Source organism: Acanthopagrus latus, chromosome 5 (assembly GCF_904848185.1).
Source record: "Acanthopagrus latus isolate v.2019 chromosome 5, fAcaLat1.1, whole genome shotgun sequence".
Classification (NCBI taxonomy): Eukaryota; Metazoa; Chordata; class Actinopteri; order Spariformes; family Sparidae; genus Acanthopagrus; species Acanthopagrus latus.
This window is the reverse complement of record NC_051043.1, coordinates 13,540,118-13,560,392: the sequence shown is the minus strand read 5'-3', so window position 1 is coordinate 13,560,392 and position 20,275 is coordinate 13,540,118. Positions and strand designations below refer to the sequence as shown.

At 41.1% G+C, this 20,275-nt stretch overlaps 1 protein-coding gene across 4 annotated transcripts; it reads right to left on the bottom strand.

The window, feature by feature from the left end:
- Window positions 1-2,847: 2,847 nt before the first annotated feature.
- Window positions 2,848-12,950, bottom strand: atad1a (ATPase family AAA domain containing 1a). 4 transcript variants are annotated; one of them, XM_037099312.1, is made up of 10 exons: window positions 12,805-12,950; window positions 11,781-11,956; window positions 11,501-11,599; window positions 11,249-11,369; window positions 9,395-9,595; window positions 8,161-8,267; window positions 7,866-7,955; window positions 7,175-7,225; window positions 6,807-6,979; window positions 2,848-5,006 (listed from the first exon to the last, which is right to left on the bottom strand). In XM_037099312.1, the coding sequence occupies exons 1-10, from the start codon at window positions 12,836-12,838 to the stop codon at window positions 4,877-4,879; spliced, it is 1,182 nt and encodes a 393-aa protein (XP_036955207.1). In that variant the 5' UTR covers window positions 12,839-12,950; the 3' UTR covers window positions 2,848-4,876. The 4 variants fall into 4 exon arrangements, with proteins under 4 accessions (XP_036955207.1, XP_036955208.1, XP_036955209.1 ...); XM_037099313.1 differs by having other exon boundaries at window positions 11,781-11,981; window positions 12,805-12,936; XM_037099314.1 differs by having other exon boundaries at window positions 11,781-11,981; window positions 12,682-12,811.
- Between the last annotated feature and the right edge of the window lie 7,325 nt (window positions 12,951-20,275).

The following is a 20,275-nucleotide window of genomic DNA, read 5'->3' as shown; positions in this document are numbered from 1 at the left end:
ATACATTTTGAAAAACTGTCACTACGTGCACTGGGGATTTTTCACATTCACACTTCATCTCCTCGTGATTCAGAAAGTTTGACCATCATTGGCCTCATAAAGATGGAGTAGAAACATTTTTTTGATTAACTGCCGAAACACATTAAAGCCAAAATTAAATGTTTTTAAGGGATTGGAAAATGTTCATGTCATTTACGATTTGCCTGTGGGCTGCATCCATCCTCAAGGAGGCCACACTATTTATAAATAACAGAATACCAGGAATATATATAGTTCACCCTCAAATTAGGCTTCTTTCTTTAGATATATGCTCATGAGCTTTCCTTCTCAGAGTAAGATGAGGTGATCGACTCCACTCGCACGTAAAGATGAAGCTTCCCCCAGCAGCCTGCTGATTTAGCTTTGTGTGAAGACGTGGCTCTGGGAAAAGGTAAGATAGGAAAAAAAACCCCAAACATGGTTCACATGGTTTAAAACCAGTTTAACCACAAAGTTTTAGTGATCACTGCGGCCCATTGTTGCACACATTGATATTGTTCTTCAATGTGATTATCCGGAAACGCAAGTGAAAATCAAAACCACCACGTAGCAGACCAAATCTCTTTGGAGTATGTACTTGGTATTATGGAGCTGCTTAGCCCTTCATATGCTTACATAATATGTCTTTGTGAGTTACTCCAGCTATAAAACCCTGAGCATCAGCAGGCAACAGGATATCCTGCTGAGAAATGCGGCAGGGATAACAGCTGCGCCTTATTTCTCTGGGCTCGCTCGATCATGTCCGATGGCACCGATGCTTTCAGCACACAGTCACAGAGCAGAGTGGGGCCATTATACACTCTCCCCACTACTTCCATCTGATGGAAAAAAAAAAAAAAAAAAAAAAGGTTGAGCCCATCCGAGCAGCGCTGAGAGCTGCCGCGCTGACAGACCATGGCCAGATGAAAGTGAACCTATCTGTGCCGCAGCTCTCCTCTCTGTGGGAAGTCTTTGACATCTCCAGCCAGCTGTGCTGCAGACGAGAGCTTCTTCCATCATGCTTATCGACTGGGAGCTGTCCTCTAATTGAAAAGAGCTGGAATGGAGACTTTCACTTACTTCATGAATAACCCATCGATAGCTTTATGAATAACTAATCAATGCTTCTGAGTCAAAGATCAGACAGGCATCCTCGCAGAAAACACCCCAGACTTTACCTCATTACAGACTGCATCGTAAATATCACCTCACCATCTGTTCACACTACAGGCAGGAACGTATCTTCACTTAATGGCACAAACAAGCATCTTCCTTAAAATACACTAGTTCACCTGGGTTTGTGGGGGAAGGCCGGAACAATGGGCTCGCAGTGACCTTCTGCGTGACAACTGTGGCATCACAAATGCCGGTAAGCGAGCCGGCTGTTTGTATGTGCAGGGAAGAGGAAGGACAACGGTAATAACGATGCCTCATGTTTGTGAAAGTGGATTGTTTCTGGGAGGCAAATACTTCACCCACCACCACACACACACAGGTTGAATAGACAAGTGTTACAAAAATAGTTACAGAGTATTTCCCTGGTGTGAATGTGTGTCATGAATGTTCAACAGAGGTACAGTCATCCCACAATGCTTCCTGCATAAGTAAAACACAACAGCAAAGGTTTTACTTTCCGCATGTGTTAATGCTAAGTAGTTATCTGATAAACTGATACTTGTTAATTACATCCATTTATAAACAAACTAGGTGGTTAAAACATACAAAAATAATCATTCAAACAACTTGCAGTCGACAGCACTGCTAGCAGCATAGTGATATTTAGTTTAGCCTGCTAGCTAGTGCGCTTACATTTGTTAGCTGACTGCAAACACAAAGTCTTGCAGAGCTGAGGTTGATGACAATGTCTTTTGCAGATAGTTGGTCTTGAACTAAACTTTTGGGAAAACACCAACTTCAAGCTGCAGGTGAAATGGAATGTCATCACCGGAGTCACAATTTCCTCTCCGTCAATAGGAGTTTTCCTCTGGGGACCACAAATGTATGCACAAAATTTCACATCACCCCATCCCATATTTGTGAGACATTTTAGTCTGGACCAAAATGGTTCAACAACCAATACATTTACAGCTGCACTGCCAGTGTGGCTAAAGAATGAAAAAGTTTAGTTGGTCTACCAAACCTTTATAACAGGGCTCTTTAACAATGACCGCTGAGGTGGCAGATGGGGGCCATGGCAGTCAGACCTGAAGGTGGTCTAGACTGGATACCTTAAAAACACCTTAAAAAGCAGAGGTTGGGTAATATCATCATAAAGCTGCTGTCACATAAAAATCTTGTAAATCCTGTGAAAATTTTTGTCAATTTGTGCATGTCATTAAGCACAAGTAATTGAGATTTCTTGACATTAGAGCACTTTGTTATACATCCATTAAAAAAAAAAAAAAAAAAAAGAAAAGAAAAGAAAAAATCACAGTGCAATTGTTGGTCTGTCAGCAAGTCCTGAAAAGAGCACTAATTACAGATGCAAGACTTTTGTTACATACCGGCAGCAGGACCGGAACAAAAACAGTTGAAAGAGTCAGCGTTTGATTATTGCCAACAATGAGCTTATTAATGCATGCCCAAAGGGTTCAGAATCTGACTGCAGCAACTGCAGAATTTACAAACAGGTTATTATGATTCATAAGCCCAATGAAGAAGCAGACACCCCACAGCTACTCTTTCAAGAGTCCAAACACAATCAACAGGTTTGTCATTTGGTGAGAAAGCTATTGGTAAAATCACCCGTGGCTTACTTATGCCAACACACAAATCGATTCTAATAGTAAGCAGGTTTGGGAAATAAAATTAAAATCTTCACATGTTGGATTCTGTCTTTGGGAATAATGAGATTTATTACATTTAAGACACAAACATGGACAGGACAAAGACTAACAGCTCTAAATCCATGCTGAAATAAATGAGGTAACATTTTTGCTGGTTGAAAAAAGATAAATATTTTCTTCAGTCTTTTAATAAATACACTTTACAGTACATGGTTAACATATCGTACACTCAACACAGTTGACAGTAGAATAAACAGTAACTGCATGTGAACACAGAATTAGTCTCTCGTCATATAATTGATTAATTACCTGATGAGTGATATTGCATTGAAGGAAAACATTTTAAAAGGATGTTATCTTTCCCTGGGAAAGGGAACTAAGACCTGCCAGCTGCTGCGACACAACTGTTGGTTTACATGGCAACATTTTGACCTTTCACTGTCACCCGAGGTACTCTAATGAAGAGCAACAATGAATAAAGCAATAAGGGAGAAATAATCCTGTTAGCAGGGTCCCCTGTTCCACTGTCTCACCATAACGCGTGAAGCTCCTCTACATGTGAGCAGTCCATATCTGCGGCTGCCTCAGTAACAGGACAGTGCAGCTACAGTGCCACCACGTGGCTGCGGCTCAATGACAGATATGCCCTGGCTGCCTCAACTGTGTGGGCGAAAGGTCTAAACTAGACCCACAAACAGATCCATGAACACATGCTGTGTCCATGTGGCAAATAATGAGGCTTTTTATACAGAGGGAAGGCAGAAAAAGCAAGTCGCAGCAACTCCAGCCCGACAGTTGAATCAAAGTATTCAGAATCTAAAGCCAAGCTCTCCTTAAAGTGAGAATGAAAGTAAACTGGCACCGAAAACCCTGATGCGTGTCAGTCATTGATTGATGGCCAGGACGTGACACGAAAAGTTAATTATAAAAACATTCAAACCAAAACAAAGGGAACTAACCATTACTAAAAATAACACTTAAAAAGAGCTTTGTGAGAAAATTCCACAAAAGTAACAGCTTGTCAACATATTGTCATTTTGGGTGGAAAAATAAAAGAAGATGTGCTGAAGAATTCGCTTTGCAAAACAGCATTAAATCACTGGATTGAGTAACCAGCTGCATTCAAGTCCGAGCCGTTGCTCTAAAGCAACATTTTGCTTCCACATTCACAAACATGTATGATTCCTATTATACACCTGCTAACAGCTGAGAAGCAATGAACAATGATACAGCAACTACATGTATTTGTACAGTCAGTAAGATAATGATAAAAGGTCAAATCAGTGTCTTTTAATGGGGATGCTGGCTCAGATTGTTATAGGTGGGGTTCAATTACAGTTAAAAAATGTCAAAACAGTATCAGCTCATCCACCAGGAGGAAGCAGCCTACTTCAATTAAAATCTCAGCCTAATGTGCAAATGTGATATTACTTTAACTTGCTATCTACGACAACACTTGCAGACAATACAGAGTAGTGTGAACTGGGGGCGACAGGATCAGCTGAATCATTTCTTACAAAGCACTCAGTTTATATGATTGGATTTTAAAGTCTTTGTTCTTCGTGAGTGTCTGCGAACAAGGACAGCACGGAGTAATGGTTGATTTAAGGATTAAACTGAACTAGAGTCCAAACTTTGAATGACTCATGAATCATGAGTCAGCACACTTACTCACCTCTGGTCATGATCATATGTAAGTCAATGGTGGGAGTCGTACAGTAGAGTCGTTTTTAGAGTTACTTCCGACAGTTTCATGAAGTTTCTGAAGAAGGCTTTCTGCTCTTCAGAACAAGCTTTCATAACGCTCTTGGCAAGACTCTGACTCCTAATCTCTCCAACAGAGCCGGTCAGTTGCTTCTCGGAGACATTAGATTTCTGAATGTATTATAACTGTACACATGTAACAGGGTTGTGCTGGAAACGAGCATGCTCAGAACAATCCCTGCCTGGAAAAAATAAACTTCCAGCTGCACCTCTGACATGTTCAAGGAGCCTCTGCTCGGCCACTTGGAACAGCCTGTGGACACTGTGTGGCAGAGAACACGTTTGCTGTCGGGAGTGTTGTGTTGTGGTTAGTCCAGGGGAACCTCTGCCACGCTGGGTAACATGAAAGCTGTGGCACGCTTTGATTCCTTCATCTTGTCCAGGCCGAAGAGGAGGTCCAGCTGGGTGACTGGCCGCAGCCGTTCCTCGTCGACGGGTCTGTGGCGAAGGACACCAGAGGTCAGAGGTTGGACAGAGGACACGAAACTAGCTATGTCACAAGTTGTTTACTGTTTGTTCTATATGGTAGCCTTTACAGTATAATGTTTTTTAGCAGTATCTAAGAAACATTCGGTTCCCATGTCAATGGGAGCAAAGCATTTATGTGACTTATGAAGGGTGGTTGCTAAGAAGTCGAAGGAGACTACAGAGGATGACAGAGACATTGAACCTAAGTACAAGCACAGAAACTCATCTATTCATGAGTCTGTCTTCACAGTCTAGCATTATAACTTGTAGATAGATTTATAATAAAGTGGTGTATTGTTGCAGGAAGCTTGCTGGTGGCAGTAACTTAGTTACCTTTAAATTCATAAATCATAAGAGATGTGAAGATTATCTCGCCGAACAAAATGTATAAGTTTCATAGACTGGTGTTTGCCACAGAGCTAATTTTCTGCAATTACCCAAAATCGTAATAAAAAGCTCTCACAGGCTTTTTGTCAAGGGCGATGGCAACTTCAGGGTTGGCCTACAATATAAAGCCTCATCCCTGCCATACTCTATTATCCAATAACAATTGCACACCTGGTCTAGGTTGACTAGTGTTTGCTTCATGTCTTTGTTCATTAGACTCTGATGAAGACACTTAGACTGTTTGCACAATTAAAGGCTGCCAATCAATCAGTAGCTTTGTTTCCCCCTTGTGAGGAAATCAAATAATACTTGTGCCACCAGACATCAATCAAAATTTAGACTGCCACTTGTAATTAAACACTTCTAAATCTCTTCAAGAAACAGCTTTTTTCTTTTGTTCCTGAAGTGCTCCTGGATCTTTTTCGCCTCCAACAAGTGTTTTCATTATATTTCCACCTGTGAGCAGCATTGGCATAGTGTACCCACTAAAAAAAAGGGGGGGGTTTGTATGCATAGTGATAGATTTGCCATGTTTCCAGTGTGAACACACATACATACTCAAAACCATCAAAACCAATTAACATTACACACAAATCAGACTTAGGGATTACATTTTACTGTTCTTATTTTGCACAACATGCTAATGTCAGCCTCCTTTAAATTCCCTCAAATATACTGACATGTTGAGGAAGTTGGATGCAAAAAACTTGATTTTTATTTGCTATATGTGGAGCCAAATGAATCTCTCAAGTGCACTGATTACAGAGAACTTCATTAAGGCTGCAAGTCTGTAGCTAGCCTTTAGTAACATTCTCTGCTTCCTTATATTATATCGAAACAACACACTGATGCCTGGTGTCATAACTGCAGCGAGCTCAGCTATGAGTTTAGTGTGTTTAGAGGGCTGAAAAGAGAAAGTTCAAAACATTTCTTCTTTTAGCAATAACGCTTTGCTCCGAAATGGGGTTTCAATAGTCGCTTAGCAACAGCTCAAGCATGGGTTACACAGATCAGATATTTCGCCTTTTATAAAATGTAAGAAACCATCCAGTTACTATCTGACATTGTCCAACTGAATGGTATACAGCACTTTGTGAAGGTCATCAACACTCCAATAATAATATATGTGAGTAATCATTATAATTTTAATTGGTCTAATACTGCCTCAAAACATGAATGTTTTGTCACGAAAACTGAGGAGAAAGCTTAATTAGTGGGAGTATTTAGTCAAATACAAAGTTAGAATAATACTGCTGTCAGCATACAAAAGCCCACACTGGTCTAACCTCAAATTGTTAAGGGCAGGTGCAGCAGTTAAACAAAGAGATGATCAGCTGAGACGAGGGCTATGAAATCTTGTGGGTGTTTGAAAATGAGTCATACTTCTCCTCCTCCTGGCAGTCCTGTAGCTGCTGGGCGATCTGCCTCATCTGCTCCTTGCGGACGTAGTCCCGGACACGATACATGGCAGCATCGCGGCACAGCTCCCGGAGGTCGCTGCCCGAGTAACCGTCTGTCTTCTCAGCAATCTCCTTCAGATTGATGGCGTTGCTTAGCTGAGAAAAAAAGCAGGACAGCAGTATTAGACATTTACACAGAATCAATCTGCTAGCTGTCACTGGTTGTGCTGTGTCTAATGTGATTTGACAGAGAAAACACAGGTGCTAAATGGACTTTGAGGTCGACAAGAAAGCATTCAATAAAATCATTTCTTCCACATGTGAATAGGATGCAAAGAAAACACAACTTACATTTTCTCCTGCTAAAATCAGCCTCAGGATGTCCTGTCTTTGTCTTGTGTTCTGCAAAGAAACAAGAACAGTAGTTCTTATTGAAAAACAAAACAAAAAACTGCCTATTAATGTGCAACCTATGAGTCAAAAACAGCTGGTAGCCAACAATTAGCACTGACTACTGTATTAACTGCCTGAACACCTCATATATAAATAATAAGTATTATACTTGTAGTGTTTTAAAACTTGAATCTTGTACTCACTTACCATTTTCCCCTGTTGAGCATCAGCAGCTCAAATAAATGTACATATGTCACGATAAGGGACTGTTTATTGTAGTGGAAGAAGATTGCGAGTGCTTTTTGTGGTTTGGCCAGCGGCCATGAGACAATCTAAGACACACAGTTCAGTGTGTTCGAGCTCTGATCCTTTACTTTACGAGAAGTACAAAGCTCTAAAAACACAGTCATTTAATCACTAGAGATTAGCTGGTGATGTTAAAAAGAATTGTACAGTGGGTACGAGAATTCATTATCTGTAAACAGAAGTTTATTTTACCCTTTCAAATTTGAATGTATCTGCTCCTATTTATTTAAACCTTGCATATCAAAAATACATATTTCATAAATATAAATTATAATCAATACATATCTATTTATGTGTATTAGATTACATACGTTAAAACTGTGCTTGTGTGTGTATATCTTACTGGCAGGCCAACATGAAAAGTGGTGGGCATCCGGCGCAGAATGGCTGGGTCCACATCTTGTGGCCTGTTTGTAGCTCCCATCACCATCACCTGTAATCACAGGAATCACAGTGTGAATACATCATGGTGACAGAACTACCAGCTGCATTTCATCCTCAAACACAGCACACACACCATGTGAAAAGGCACTATTTATGTACGCTTTTTCCCCAAATACTTTTCCAAATACAGTCCCTACCAGTTATTTAATCTGGTCTGTACATTACAGAGTAAGAGCGAGCTCTGGTTGTGTAACCTGGGTGGTTGAGGAGGTATCAATGCCGTCCCACAGGCTCATGAACTGGGCCTTCATCATGGCTGTGGCCTCATGGTCCAGACTGGAGCGGTTCCTCAGAAATGACTCTAACATAAAGGATGAGAGAACAAGGATGAAAAAAGAAATGACACGAAATGCTTGAGAGCCGACAGAGAACAGGGTGATATCAGTTTGGGCAATTTCATGGGGATGAAATAGGATTAAAATGATTTGCTTGTATATTAGCCTGAAAATGCCCCTTTAATAAAGAATGGATTTTTGCCTGTCATGATATTCTACACCAGAAGTGTTTAAATTGTGAGGGGGAGTGAAGGTTGGGGTGCTTCTGAAAAGAACAGCAGTTGTAGCAGCAGCACCAGCTGTGACAAACAGGTCTTTCAGCCACCCAAAGTACTACTTAGTGCCTGGTTACCGCAATTTGCAATAATTACACTCCTTCTAGGAGTCCAAACTCGGTGATATCACAGCTCACAATCACAATGCACATATTTAGATTCTGTGTGACTTTCCAAGAATATAATTATCTCTGATGTTGATTCTCAAATAAAGGTTCAATACACTGAGAAATAATAAAAAAAGGCTCCTTATAACTCAGGGAAGTTTTATAAGTTTTCTTCAGTATCAATGTAATCCAGTGATCCTTTTTTGTATTTTCATGAGTGCACTGCAAACAAGAACTGCTACCAGCCGATTTGGCACACGTTCAATTGTGCCAATTTGCCAAAATGTAAATACATATAGGGTAAATTAAAACAGGGCTTAAGCTGCAGCCCACATTGAATCCATGACAACATTCTTCTTTCTGTTTGCATCATGAAAACCGTAGTTTGGATACTCAAACATTGCTAAGACGTAGAAGGCGCGGGGGGTTCAAGAGAGGAAGTGGGTGCAGTTGACAGAGAGGACATTGTGATTGAACTTGACAGCTTTAGGGTTGACAGTCTGGAAGAAGCATTTTGAAGTCTGACTCACTATGCTTTAAGGAGCTGCTAACCTCTAAAAGAAATGTCATTTTTTAGGTGTTCAGTGCTGCTTTAGCCTGACAAGAATACAATTCTGAAAGGAAACAATCTGATTTCTTTTCTAATAAAAACTGTCACAACATCAAAACATTATTTTTAAGATCATTTCTGCTTGAAAGGTTGAAGATAAATCACATCAAACAGTTAAATAAAATCACATTTTCAAAGCATTACTTTTGACATGAGCTCACCGATCTCATCGATGAAGATGATGCAGGGCTGGATTTTGACAGCCAATGAGAAGACAGCAGCAGTCAGCTTCTGTGATTCGCCATACCACATGTCTGTCAGCGTGGAGGCCTGAAGGTTGATGAACTTGCAGCCTGAGGCTTTGGCTGTTGCCTTGGCGATCATGGTCTTCCCACATCCCGGAGGACCGAACAATAAAACACCTGCAAGAAATAAATATTAAAAGAAGAAAAATATGGTTATTCAAGCACTTGATTTCTTTAAACATTCCTACCTATATTATGCAAAGGTACCCAATACTTTTATGTCTATAAAATATAATCTGAATGGAGAAGAAAAAAATGTATATATTTTTTTATTATTATTTCTTACAGACTTGATTATTTTTAGGCAAATTTCAGTGTTTTTAAACCTGGATCCTATATTTACATGTCTCAGTGTGATCTTATTATTTAATGAAAGGATATATCTCTGTAGGAATGATTTCTGTAATGTCATCAGACAATTAAAATAACAACCTCAGCCTCTCAGTGGCAAGAACAAGCATGTTTGAGGGTTGGAATGGCCAATGCAGCGGTGTTAAGGCAGCCAGGTGAGGCCATCTACTGGACAGATTAAAAGAACTTTCAGTAAGTTCAAATCATTATCACACTTATACATGTAATTATGAGGCCCAGGTTTAAAAATACTGGAATTCCCCTTTAAATCACGACAACCAATACTGGCAACAATGGGGAGAATTATTTTCCCTTTCTTGGTCTTGTTTAACACATGTACGAAAATGGAACATTTGCTCCAACTCATCACGCACTAATTTACATGATATAAACAGAGACCGGAGACTAGGAGCAGAACTGGGTTCCCAAAGCAGCTAATTTTAGAGGTTGACTCATCCCAAAGCTCAGCGTAAAGCTTTGTGCCAAACAGTAAAAACTCTCAACAGTAAGTAAAGTATTCTTCTAAGTGACAAGCTGCCAAGTGCATAAATCCTGTCAGATGCTTTTGTGGCATGAAGCTCTAGATGGAGGCAAAATACACTGGACTGCTTTCTAACAATAACGAGGAAGTGAGTGACTAAGAGACAAACTGAAGACGTTCATAACAACTTTAAGTGTCTGCAGTTTGTCAAAGTGATAAACATTAAAACCTTTTTTTTATGTAATTTAGCTACTGATGCACTTAAACCCACAATATTAGCATTCATAACAGAAAGTGGTTCTGGTTCTCACTGTTGTGGCTCTTTAGAAGTACATATTTATCATACAGTTAAACTGACTGTCTTCAGCACTTTGAGGATCTTGGGTTATAGCAGTGTGCCTTCTTATTTACACTACCCCGAAATTCTAGGTCAAACGATGGTCATCATGTGCCAAATCACTCTTCTGACTTTCATTTCAGGACCTGGTAGATCCTAAGTTGAGAAACCAAGCATCTGCTGACAGTATTGGCAAACTATCTATGCCAGACTATGTTTTTTATCTATTAATTGTGAAAAGGGGGCATGCAAGAAATAATTTTCTTTCTCACTGCTCCTTTTCAATCATAAAATGTGTATTATTCGGTTTCTGATCTCATCTGGAATTGAACTAATAAATGACATAAAATGAAACACTCTATTTTCTTAAACTGAGGGAACATGTGTTAGAGAAGCTGCAATTCCAACAGACTTTACCTCACGTGGAAAGAAATACCACACAAAGCCAAAACAACAAACTTCAGCCAAATACTTTCTGGAAATATAAGAGACTAAATATTGGCAGGCACCAAAATGTAGTGTCATAAGCATTAATACATCACTCGCAGTTACTAGAAGAAGTTAGCTCATCTTGTTTTATAAAGATAATCAAATGTTGTACCTTTCGGAGGCTGAAAGAGTTTGGATCCAGCTAAAAGGTGTCGTTTCTGAAAGGGCAGGATGACTGTGTCTTGCAGCTCATTTATAACCTCATCCAGACCTGCTATATCTCTCCAGGACACCTGCAGGGAAGTAGAGTACCATGAAAATGTCTGTCTGTGAGTGAGCAAAGCGGTAAAAAAAACCCCAAAACACTAACATGTCATGACACGCTATAATCGGATCATCATGGGTGGAAGATTACAGCTGTTACCTTCATGGTTTGTGGATCAACTAGGTGAGATGCAATGTTCATCTCATACTCTGTAAGTTTGACCCCCTCAACACCAATCCTCTTCATCAGCTGTTCTGCCTGGAGACATAAGACACACACAGATCAGCTGAAGACACAAGAAGGGAACTAAAAGTGTGAAAAACTGCTGCTCCAGTTACTCCTCTTTTTAACCACCTCTGTTACACTGACTGCAGAGAACCACGACAAATGGCTACATCGCCTCTCAGACTGATATAAGTCATGAGTATGTGGTTTATACCCTTTTCTTGGCTTGGCTTTTCTGTTTGGCAGTAGGGTCCATTGCATCCACGACCCATTTGATGCTGTAGTAGGTCGCTGCACCGAAGATGGTCAGCCTCAGCAACATGCCCACCACTTCATTCCTGGACAAGGGCCGCATCAGGGCCTCTCTTGGGAGATCTTTAAACAGCATCTCTGCTGGCCGAAGTCAGTCCATTAGCTGGAGAAATATGTAACGAGCAGAAAAATAACACAGACAGCCATAACAAACAAAAAAATGAAGTACATCGTTAGTGTGCTCAGTTTAACTACATGTAGGTCATCAGAGTCAGAAATGGCCATCATAATTCTGTCTGGTGCAAAGTATCACACATTGTCTGATTTAACATTGCTTTGCAGTGCATTCCTATATTTTAAAGAAAAATATTTCAGAAATGTAAATAATATTTAAACTACACCAGTTGCTCTTGGATGATCAGTACCAAAATACAGAACACTGTGAATGGCAGTGAGGAGGTTGAACCGACTCACAGAGTTAACATTTAATTAATACAACATACTGCTTTTGAATAAGACATATGCCGAACTGAAGAGTGGTACTTGGTTATTAGCCATAGACTAAAGTAATCTTTTGGGGGGATTTGAACTATAACACATTTGCAGTAGGTTACCATAAAACAATTTATTTATTTTCTGGATGAAGGTTAGACGTTGAAAGTAACAGTTCCCTTACTCAAAAGCTTTTTGTGTCATACTTCAAAGGCTATTTGAGCATGTCATTTACATACAACCCATGACGCTATTTTACTGTAACAGATGAATCCAAAGTACTCTTCACCATCACCGTTTTATTTCACGAACTAGCATCATCAAGCAGGCTAAAGCTAACTGCTACTAGCTAGCGAGCACCAAACTGTCACCTTAGCACTGAGACGTTGTGACGTCAACCTGAGGGTCTAAACACATTTCATCCTCCTCTGCATGCCGGCACACACACATTTGACACCCCCTCGTGAGATAAAAGACGAAATAGTCCAACTTACTAAAAACGTGAACCAACAGAAGTGAAACGAACATGTACAAAACACTCGCATCGAAGGTGCGCCAGGTTTTGAAGCTCGGCTAGGAACAAACGCCTCAGTTCCGGAATTCTTTTCATTCCCTCCCGTTCACTGAGCAGGCGTGTAATTCACACAGTCAGCCACTGGGTGGCAGAGCGTGCTCGCAGATGACGCACATATCAGCACCATGGACAGCATTTGGGAAGGAAGAAAAATGTAGTTAAACAAACCATTTTTTACTGCTTATTCAATGTCCATGTGGTGATCTGGTAAACATTTGAACCGACTTTAAACTGAGAGAAAGTGATCGATTCTGTCACTAAATATACAGTACATACAGAAATGAGGTGAAGGGTTTTGGAGGAACACATTGATCTGATTTAATTCATGTAATATTTATCTGAAGTAACGTGAAATCATCCTAAAATTTTAATTCACATGTTTTTCAATATATAACCAAGATACACTCAAATCTATTTTGAATCAATTAGAGTTTAAGACATTGCAATCCCTTTCTGAGCAGATCCTTGCCGGAGAAGGCTGTGGATCTGTCGACTTGACTGGGATTGGTCTCCAACATGTCCTGGGCTGGTTGGCTACATGCAAATGCACCCCATTCTGCAGGATGACTCAAATTTGAGGTCCTAATCTGTGTTTGGTTTCCAGTCATTTCCAGTTCTGTCTGATAATAGATAATTCAGTCTTCCAACAGCGGCCTCAAAGATAAGGCTGGAACAAATGGGCTTCTCCTGCTTGCAATTTATCACACATGGGGCTGAAGGCAGTGTTAATTGTCACAGATTGTGAGCTAAATTTTAAAACGCGGTTACAGCTGGTATCCTGGCCTCTGCTTCTGTAAAATACAGAGCAACAGAGCTGAGAAGAAAGTGAGATTTGGAGGGTGTAGAAAACATCTACTAACTTCATAATTTGCAACCTTTTCCGTAAGAAGATTTAATGAATTTGCAGGCTCCTTTGCCGTATGTTTTTTTCCCCCCCCAAAGCTCGCAGCTCTCGCATCAACCCGAATGCAGCACCTGAAGCGAGAATAAACAATAACACTTTTCATTGTAACGTTCATCCCACAGTCCACAGGAGCTGTAGTACAATCTGGCCCAGTTTAACACACTTCTATGTGAGCATAATTAACTCGATTGTGAACAATGTGCCAGAAAAGGGGGGATGGTTTTTCCTGTTTTTTGTTGTTGATGTTGTTGTTTTTTTCTCTCTCTCTTTTGCTGTGGACTGTGTGGCTGCGTTGCTTTGAAAGCTCCAAAGCTTCTCCTCCCCTTTGTAGTCCAATTAGCTGACCAGATTGGATGCAAAATTCCACCCTGCGCCATTTTTCTAGCTTTAAGCGTACAGCGTTGGTTAAGTCTACGCTTGTTGACTAAAATGGCACACATGCTGATACGGCGCACACCTCTGGCTGTGAAAATGCTTCATAAAAAGCTTTAATCCTCCTGTACTGCAGCAGGGAGTCCCAGGAGACAGCAGGCTGACGGGGCCATTTTGATGGGTCTGGGCTTGAAAGCGCAGGCGTGTGTATCTGCAAAGTGCAGCCGGGGCTCCCACAACGCCCTGCACCTCGCCCAAACAACCACTCAAAAAAAAAAAAAAAAAAAAAAAAAAAATCCACAGTCAGCTCACACGTCTGTCACAATGCCATAGCTGAAATAAAAAAAATAAAATAAAATAAATAATAAAAAAAACAACTTGAAACTATCCACTTTAAGCTTTTACAAGCCAAAGCAGCCGAAACAGCCAAAGCAGCAGTTTTAAAGAAAAAAATAAAAAAACACCCCGCCGACCGAATGGTTTTGCTGCGAGGGATACAAATCCCTGTTGATGGGTGGTGTTTGTGCCGTCATGTGTTATCTTATGTACCACTCAGGTTATAATAAGTGTGATTACTGACGGCGAATATCTATCACCCTTTTAACTGCGGGTGCTAAACAGTTTAACACTTCGGTAAATGTTCATCACACGCACGCAGCGGTTAATTACCCTTTTCAATCTCCCAGGAAGAGATATGATCTCCAGCAGGAGAAGGAGCGATTCAGGAGCCGAGTTATTTATTCGCCTGTTACCCAGAGGAACCAAATGGATTTATTTTTGACAACGCTGAGTGCTGGAAGTGGACCACTCACCTGAGTGGATGCACTTTTTCAGCATAAGTGGGGTTGTATCTGTGGTCCATTTTATGGTGTTTGAGTTTTCCCTTATGTAAGGAAAACAGAGGAGAAGAGGAACTTTTGGGTTGCCGGGTTGAGAGAGAAAGTCCTCAGCCTGGAGCTCTTGAAGCCTTTTAAGCTCTCAGGTTTTATCAGTAAGACCTTCTAATGGACCACTTTGCTTGCTGAAAAATGAAAAAAACATCAGGACATATATATATATATATATATATATATATATATATATATATATATATATATATATATATATATATATATATATATATATCTTTCACAACAAGGTGACTCTAAAGTTGTTTTCATTAATGTGTCTAACTGTAATCTAGAATGTTTGTAAAACAGCTATTAGTTACATCTCATAAACCATAAATTAAGCCATGCAGTTGTATTCATTAAGAATCTACGGTGCCACTCTGGTTCCTGTTTGCCCTCTTTGGCACCCGTCGGCTGCCAACTTTTTCAGGGGCACAATATAAATGACTCATGTCTGTTATCCAACAAACGAGCCTATCGTTGTCATTTGGCACAGATGAAAAGACGGAGGAGTGAGAGGTGCCTGAAAGAAGCGACGTCTGGCTGAGACTGGATACAGCTCAACAAAAGGGATTTCACGTGGTGCTGAGGCTTCCTCGGGCGTCCCGCGCTCTTTGTTCATTCTGCCAAGGTAACTCACGGAAAGTCGACAACCCGCCGACATCGCCTGAGAAAGATGATCGCGGCTGCTGGTTCAGACTGGCAGTTTTTTCTCCAGCCTCCTTGAGCCCGCGCCATAGTTACAGAGACACTGACAGGAGTGAAAGAAGAGAAAATAATTTGTTTTCCCCTTCTCCTCCATCCCCTGAGACAGGTGAGAAGGCTATGTGTTCCCAGTGGCACATCCATCCATGCATATAGATTAGGCTGATTTCAGGCCTCTCGCTCTGAAGAGGGAATCAGTTTGTTTGGTGAATCGGTCGGGTGGAAATTATGGTAAATAAAAATGTTCTGAAATAACCAGTGCAACAGATGATTTTATTTCATACTGCTCTAAAGCTGTGGAGTAGCTGCAGTAGTAGACGGTTCTAGAGAAAGAAAGATGACCCCCAGTATGTGACCACCAGAATTGTTGACTTCAGCTTTTAAAAAAACAAAAAAAAAACACATTTGAAATAAGCAATGGGACGGGCAACCCGGGGCCAACAATGATGAACACTGCAGCCCTTGAGGCTAATGTTAGCCTTGTACTCACTGCGACGTGGAACTGCAGCAACTTCTCTGCATTTGGTTTATGTCTGCTTCCCCATGAGATCACATGAGAGGCATCAAATGTGAGCCAGGCTCCAGCATGTCCAGACTGCACCAGTTTCAACACTGCACTCCCCATCGGGTCCTCAGGAGCAAAACCTGCCAAGTGTGAAGTAGATCGACTGAACTGTTCTCGAGATCACAGACAGAAAGACATATTCCTCGCCATATCGTTTGATCAGTTGTCAACATATGTGAGGTCAACAGAGGCAGCCTTTTTTTCACTGAAATCAAGGAATACATTTTACACAATGCCAATAACAAAATGAAGAAGACATATTTCAACAATGTGGCATGATAAAACATATTATTACATGAACAGCTGTGCGAAATGCAAACACAATATCACATCAGTGGCAGTTCAGGATCAGAGAGACAATGAGTGTAGCAACTATCAGCACTGTCATGGTGTAAAAGTAAAAAAAACAACAAAAGACAGTATCTAAGAAGAGAGAGTGTTAATTTCTGCAGCCTGGAGACACTGATAGCAGCCATGAAGCTTGTCACATTGTAAACGCTTTCTTTCTTCGCCGCGTGAAGCATGAAAATCTGTTATCGCCTCCTCATCAACTTTTAAAATGACATGTTCCACGAGCGTGTTCGCACTTTCGCTCACAACCACACGCTCGGAGTTGCTGTGCAGATCTCCAATTGAATGTCATAATCCCTCAGAAATGAAAAGGGTAACGCACACGCAACATGTTTTCTGACATTTAATTGGCTCGGTTTACAGCCAGTGTCGGGTCGACTGAGCAGTTTGATTGAATGTTCATTGTCTGTTTGTGTTGTCTGAGGCAATTATTGGCCAGCATCAGTGAAGGACATGCATCGCTGCACGTACCAAAGAAGGTCAGGTCTCAATTGCTCCACGTGTGATTCTTTTATGCACATTAAATACACAACACAATGGGAGAGGAAGTGATATCTGCAGCTGTCATCATTCAATTCAACAGCAGTGTTGACTTGACAGCTTGAGATGATCTAAACCTTCGCTGGAGTAAAATCTGACATTTGTTAAGTTTATTTCCATTTCAACACATTCTTCAATCTCTCATTTCTGCTCCTTGTCTCACCTCTGACAACTGTTATACACTCATCTGAATGACTCCATATGTTAGATTTAATGCTTCGCCGTGTTTCAGAATATTATATTATATTTTGTATGCTGTCTGCTGCTCCGTTGTTGCAGCAACAGAGCAACAACAGGTATTTCCATGCCGATTTAAAGGAACAGTTTTAAGAAATAAACAAATATGATTTTGCTGAGAGTTAAATGAGAGGATGAATATCACTGTCATACTTCCAACCTATGTAGCTAGAGCGGACAGATGGTTAGCTTAGCTTACAGGCTAAGAATAGATGGGTGAAGCTGGCCTACTTTTTCTAGATGAACATGTGCAAAAACAAAAAAAAAAAGTTTAACACACAGTTATCGAGGAGTTATATGCTGGAACAATTTATTTATGCTAAGCTAAGCTAATCGACTCTATCCTGCGTAAGTGCTGGATTTATGAGTGGTATCTACACTTTAATCGAAATCTCAGCAACAAAGCGAATAGGCGGTGTGTCAATAAGGTATCAAACTACTGCTTTAATGCAGCGAAAGGACATTTTAGGCCTGTGCATCAAGATCTCTCACAATATAGTCCTGAAAAGTACACATTTTCATTCAATACTTGGCGCTATAATAAATGGCCCTGACTGACCAAATGAGCTTCTGACACAAACTAGCTTAAGCCAGCCAACATGCTCGAATGTAGCTGTCAAAACGGAAACCACGACAGCAGGAACAGCGCCAAACCCCTCGCCACCCTCGCACCCACAATAGTTGCGTCCATGTAACTCACCTAGAGAGCCGGAGCTGACTCCATAATCTCCACCTGGCGTGCAGCATTCTGAGCCGTGGGGATGAAATCAAAATGAACAGCCCCCCCAATTCCTCAGGTAGATTCTAACAAGAAAAGCCCCAGGGGGTGTTAGGTGGGCGGCGGTGGTGTCTGCGGACGCGTGGGAAAGGTTGGCAGTGGCACGTGGGCCTCTGCAAAGCCCAGGCATGGCAGAGCTCCTCTGACAAGGAGGACGTTTAAGTTCAGAGTGCGTGAGACTTGTCCCGTCGAGTGAAAACAATTGGCCGGTTCCAGCTCCCATTCATCAAAGTGACAGCACTTGGCCACGTGGAAATGAATGAATAAATAAAGGAGAAACGCATTCAGTGTGCAGATGAAGTGGAGCCTGCTGGGTAGACGCTGTCAGAGAGGACTGTCAGTATATATGCCATTCAGCACTCGTTGGCCAAGCGACACGACTGAAACGCCCCTTGCATATGGCTCTCTCCTCTCCATCACACATTATATATCACAAATATATTACAAACCATTTCTGACAGTGGAAGTACAATTTCATCTTCACAATCCCCTCTTTCACCTCCCATCTTCTGACGCTGTAGGCCCCTACAGGGCTGCTGTCATGGTTGGCCTGTTGTCTGCGCACTGACAAAAAACAGGAGCGGTTGACCTCAGAGAACTCGAGCATATCAGCATCCTTTTTTCTCGGCTTGACAGCGAAAAGCAGCGTATTTGTATGCACCCCATGTGGATACAGAAAAGTATGCTTCACCCCTCACTAACCAGCTCTTGAGCTATGACCCCGCCACATATTCATTATTGATCATCGCCTCCTGTTGCCAGGTTACCTATAGGCCTGCACGCTGGCCTACAAGCCTCCTTCGATGTGCAATTCTTGAGAAATGAACGTCTTTGATAAGGAGGCAGTGAGCGCTGCCGAGGTCGTGCTGTCGACACATTGGGGTCATCTCACTTGAGCCTTTGTCTTTTATCTTCAGAGTGAAGAAAGTTGAGGAAACCAGTGGAAATGCTCTCTGTCTCCCATTCATGTCCTCTGAGCGATTTAGCTTGCAGTCGATGGAAGTAAATCCATATGTTCTATTTATAGTTTTATATTTCAGTTCAAATAGGAATGTAGTAAAAAGTAAAAACACTATCGAAACACCATCACTTCATAAGTGTGTGTAGTGTGAATTAAATCACCAGAAGTTAAAAGCTAATGTCAGAGAACAAAATGTGAAAATAGCTTCACCTTGTGTTAACCACAGATCTCTTTCAAGGCATTTAACTGGAAATCCATTGAAAGAAAACAAAAAAATACAAAACAAAACACTTGACTTAGAGATAAGGGAACCAGAAGCACAAAAATGATAAAATATTAGGACTAATTTTTGCCACACTGTGCAGTTTGACCACAGAGTAGAAGCTGGCTTCTTTATCTTTGCATGTGGCCTGGAAATGTAGAGACAGAGTTAGCCTGGCTCCATACAGCACATCTATTTGTTTATTCCACCCAAAAACCAAAGAGAAAACCGAAAAAGGCGAGTTTTGGTCTTGCGGGGGGTTATGAGCTGGGTTAATTCAGGCTAAGCAATGTAAAGCCAGCCCCCTGTTGGCTGAATCTTCCCATCAAGCATAGCGAGATGCAGCAGGTATAGATCTTTTCATCTAACTCTTGACATTGAAGCAAATAAGAGTAATTTCCCTAAAGTCGCACGTTGCCTTTTTAAATAGAGCCCTATAGTTTGCATGCAAAGTTAACTGAGTTATTTTGCAACAGAGGCCTGGGACGATTTTCTTCTATATCATTTGTCATTCGCAGCCACTTTAAATGCATCACCCTGGTCTAACTTTTATGGGATGCTTTTGATCAATCCATCATCACATGAACGAAACAGAACTGAACAAGCAACTTTGTTTTTTTTTTTCCCTTTTGTGGGGACAAAAGGCTCTTATATTCCTCACAAGCTGAGCTCCCTCAGCTGTGGCGTATCATTCTGAGAGTGACACCTTCATCATAAATTACATGCAGGCGGCATGATAGCACCAAACTTTAGCCTGGGGTAAGCAGTGGGTGGTGCTGGGATTCTGATGTTGCTTGGCTGCACAGGGAACTGTATTGATTACCAC

Bases quoted from the DNA above. Each gene is read 5' to 3' on its own strand.
- atad1a (XM_037099312.1), bottom strand. From the start codon at position 12,838: ATGTTCGTTTCACTTCTGTTGGTTCACGTTTTTA. The intron at 11,370-11,500 runs GTAACAGCTGTA...ACTTCCCTGCAG, and splicing joins TTGATCCACAAACCATGAAG to GTGTCCTGGAGAGATATAGC. The intron at 7,226-7,865 runs GTAAGATATACA...GTTTCTTTGCAG, and splicing joins CTTTTCATGTTGGCCTGCCA to AACACAAGACAAAGACAGGA.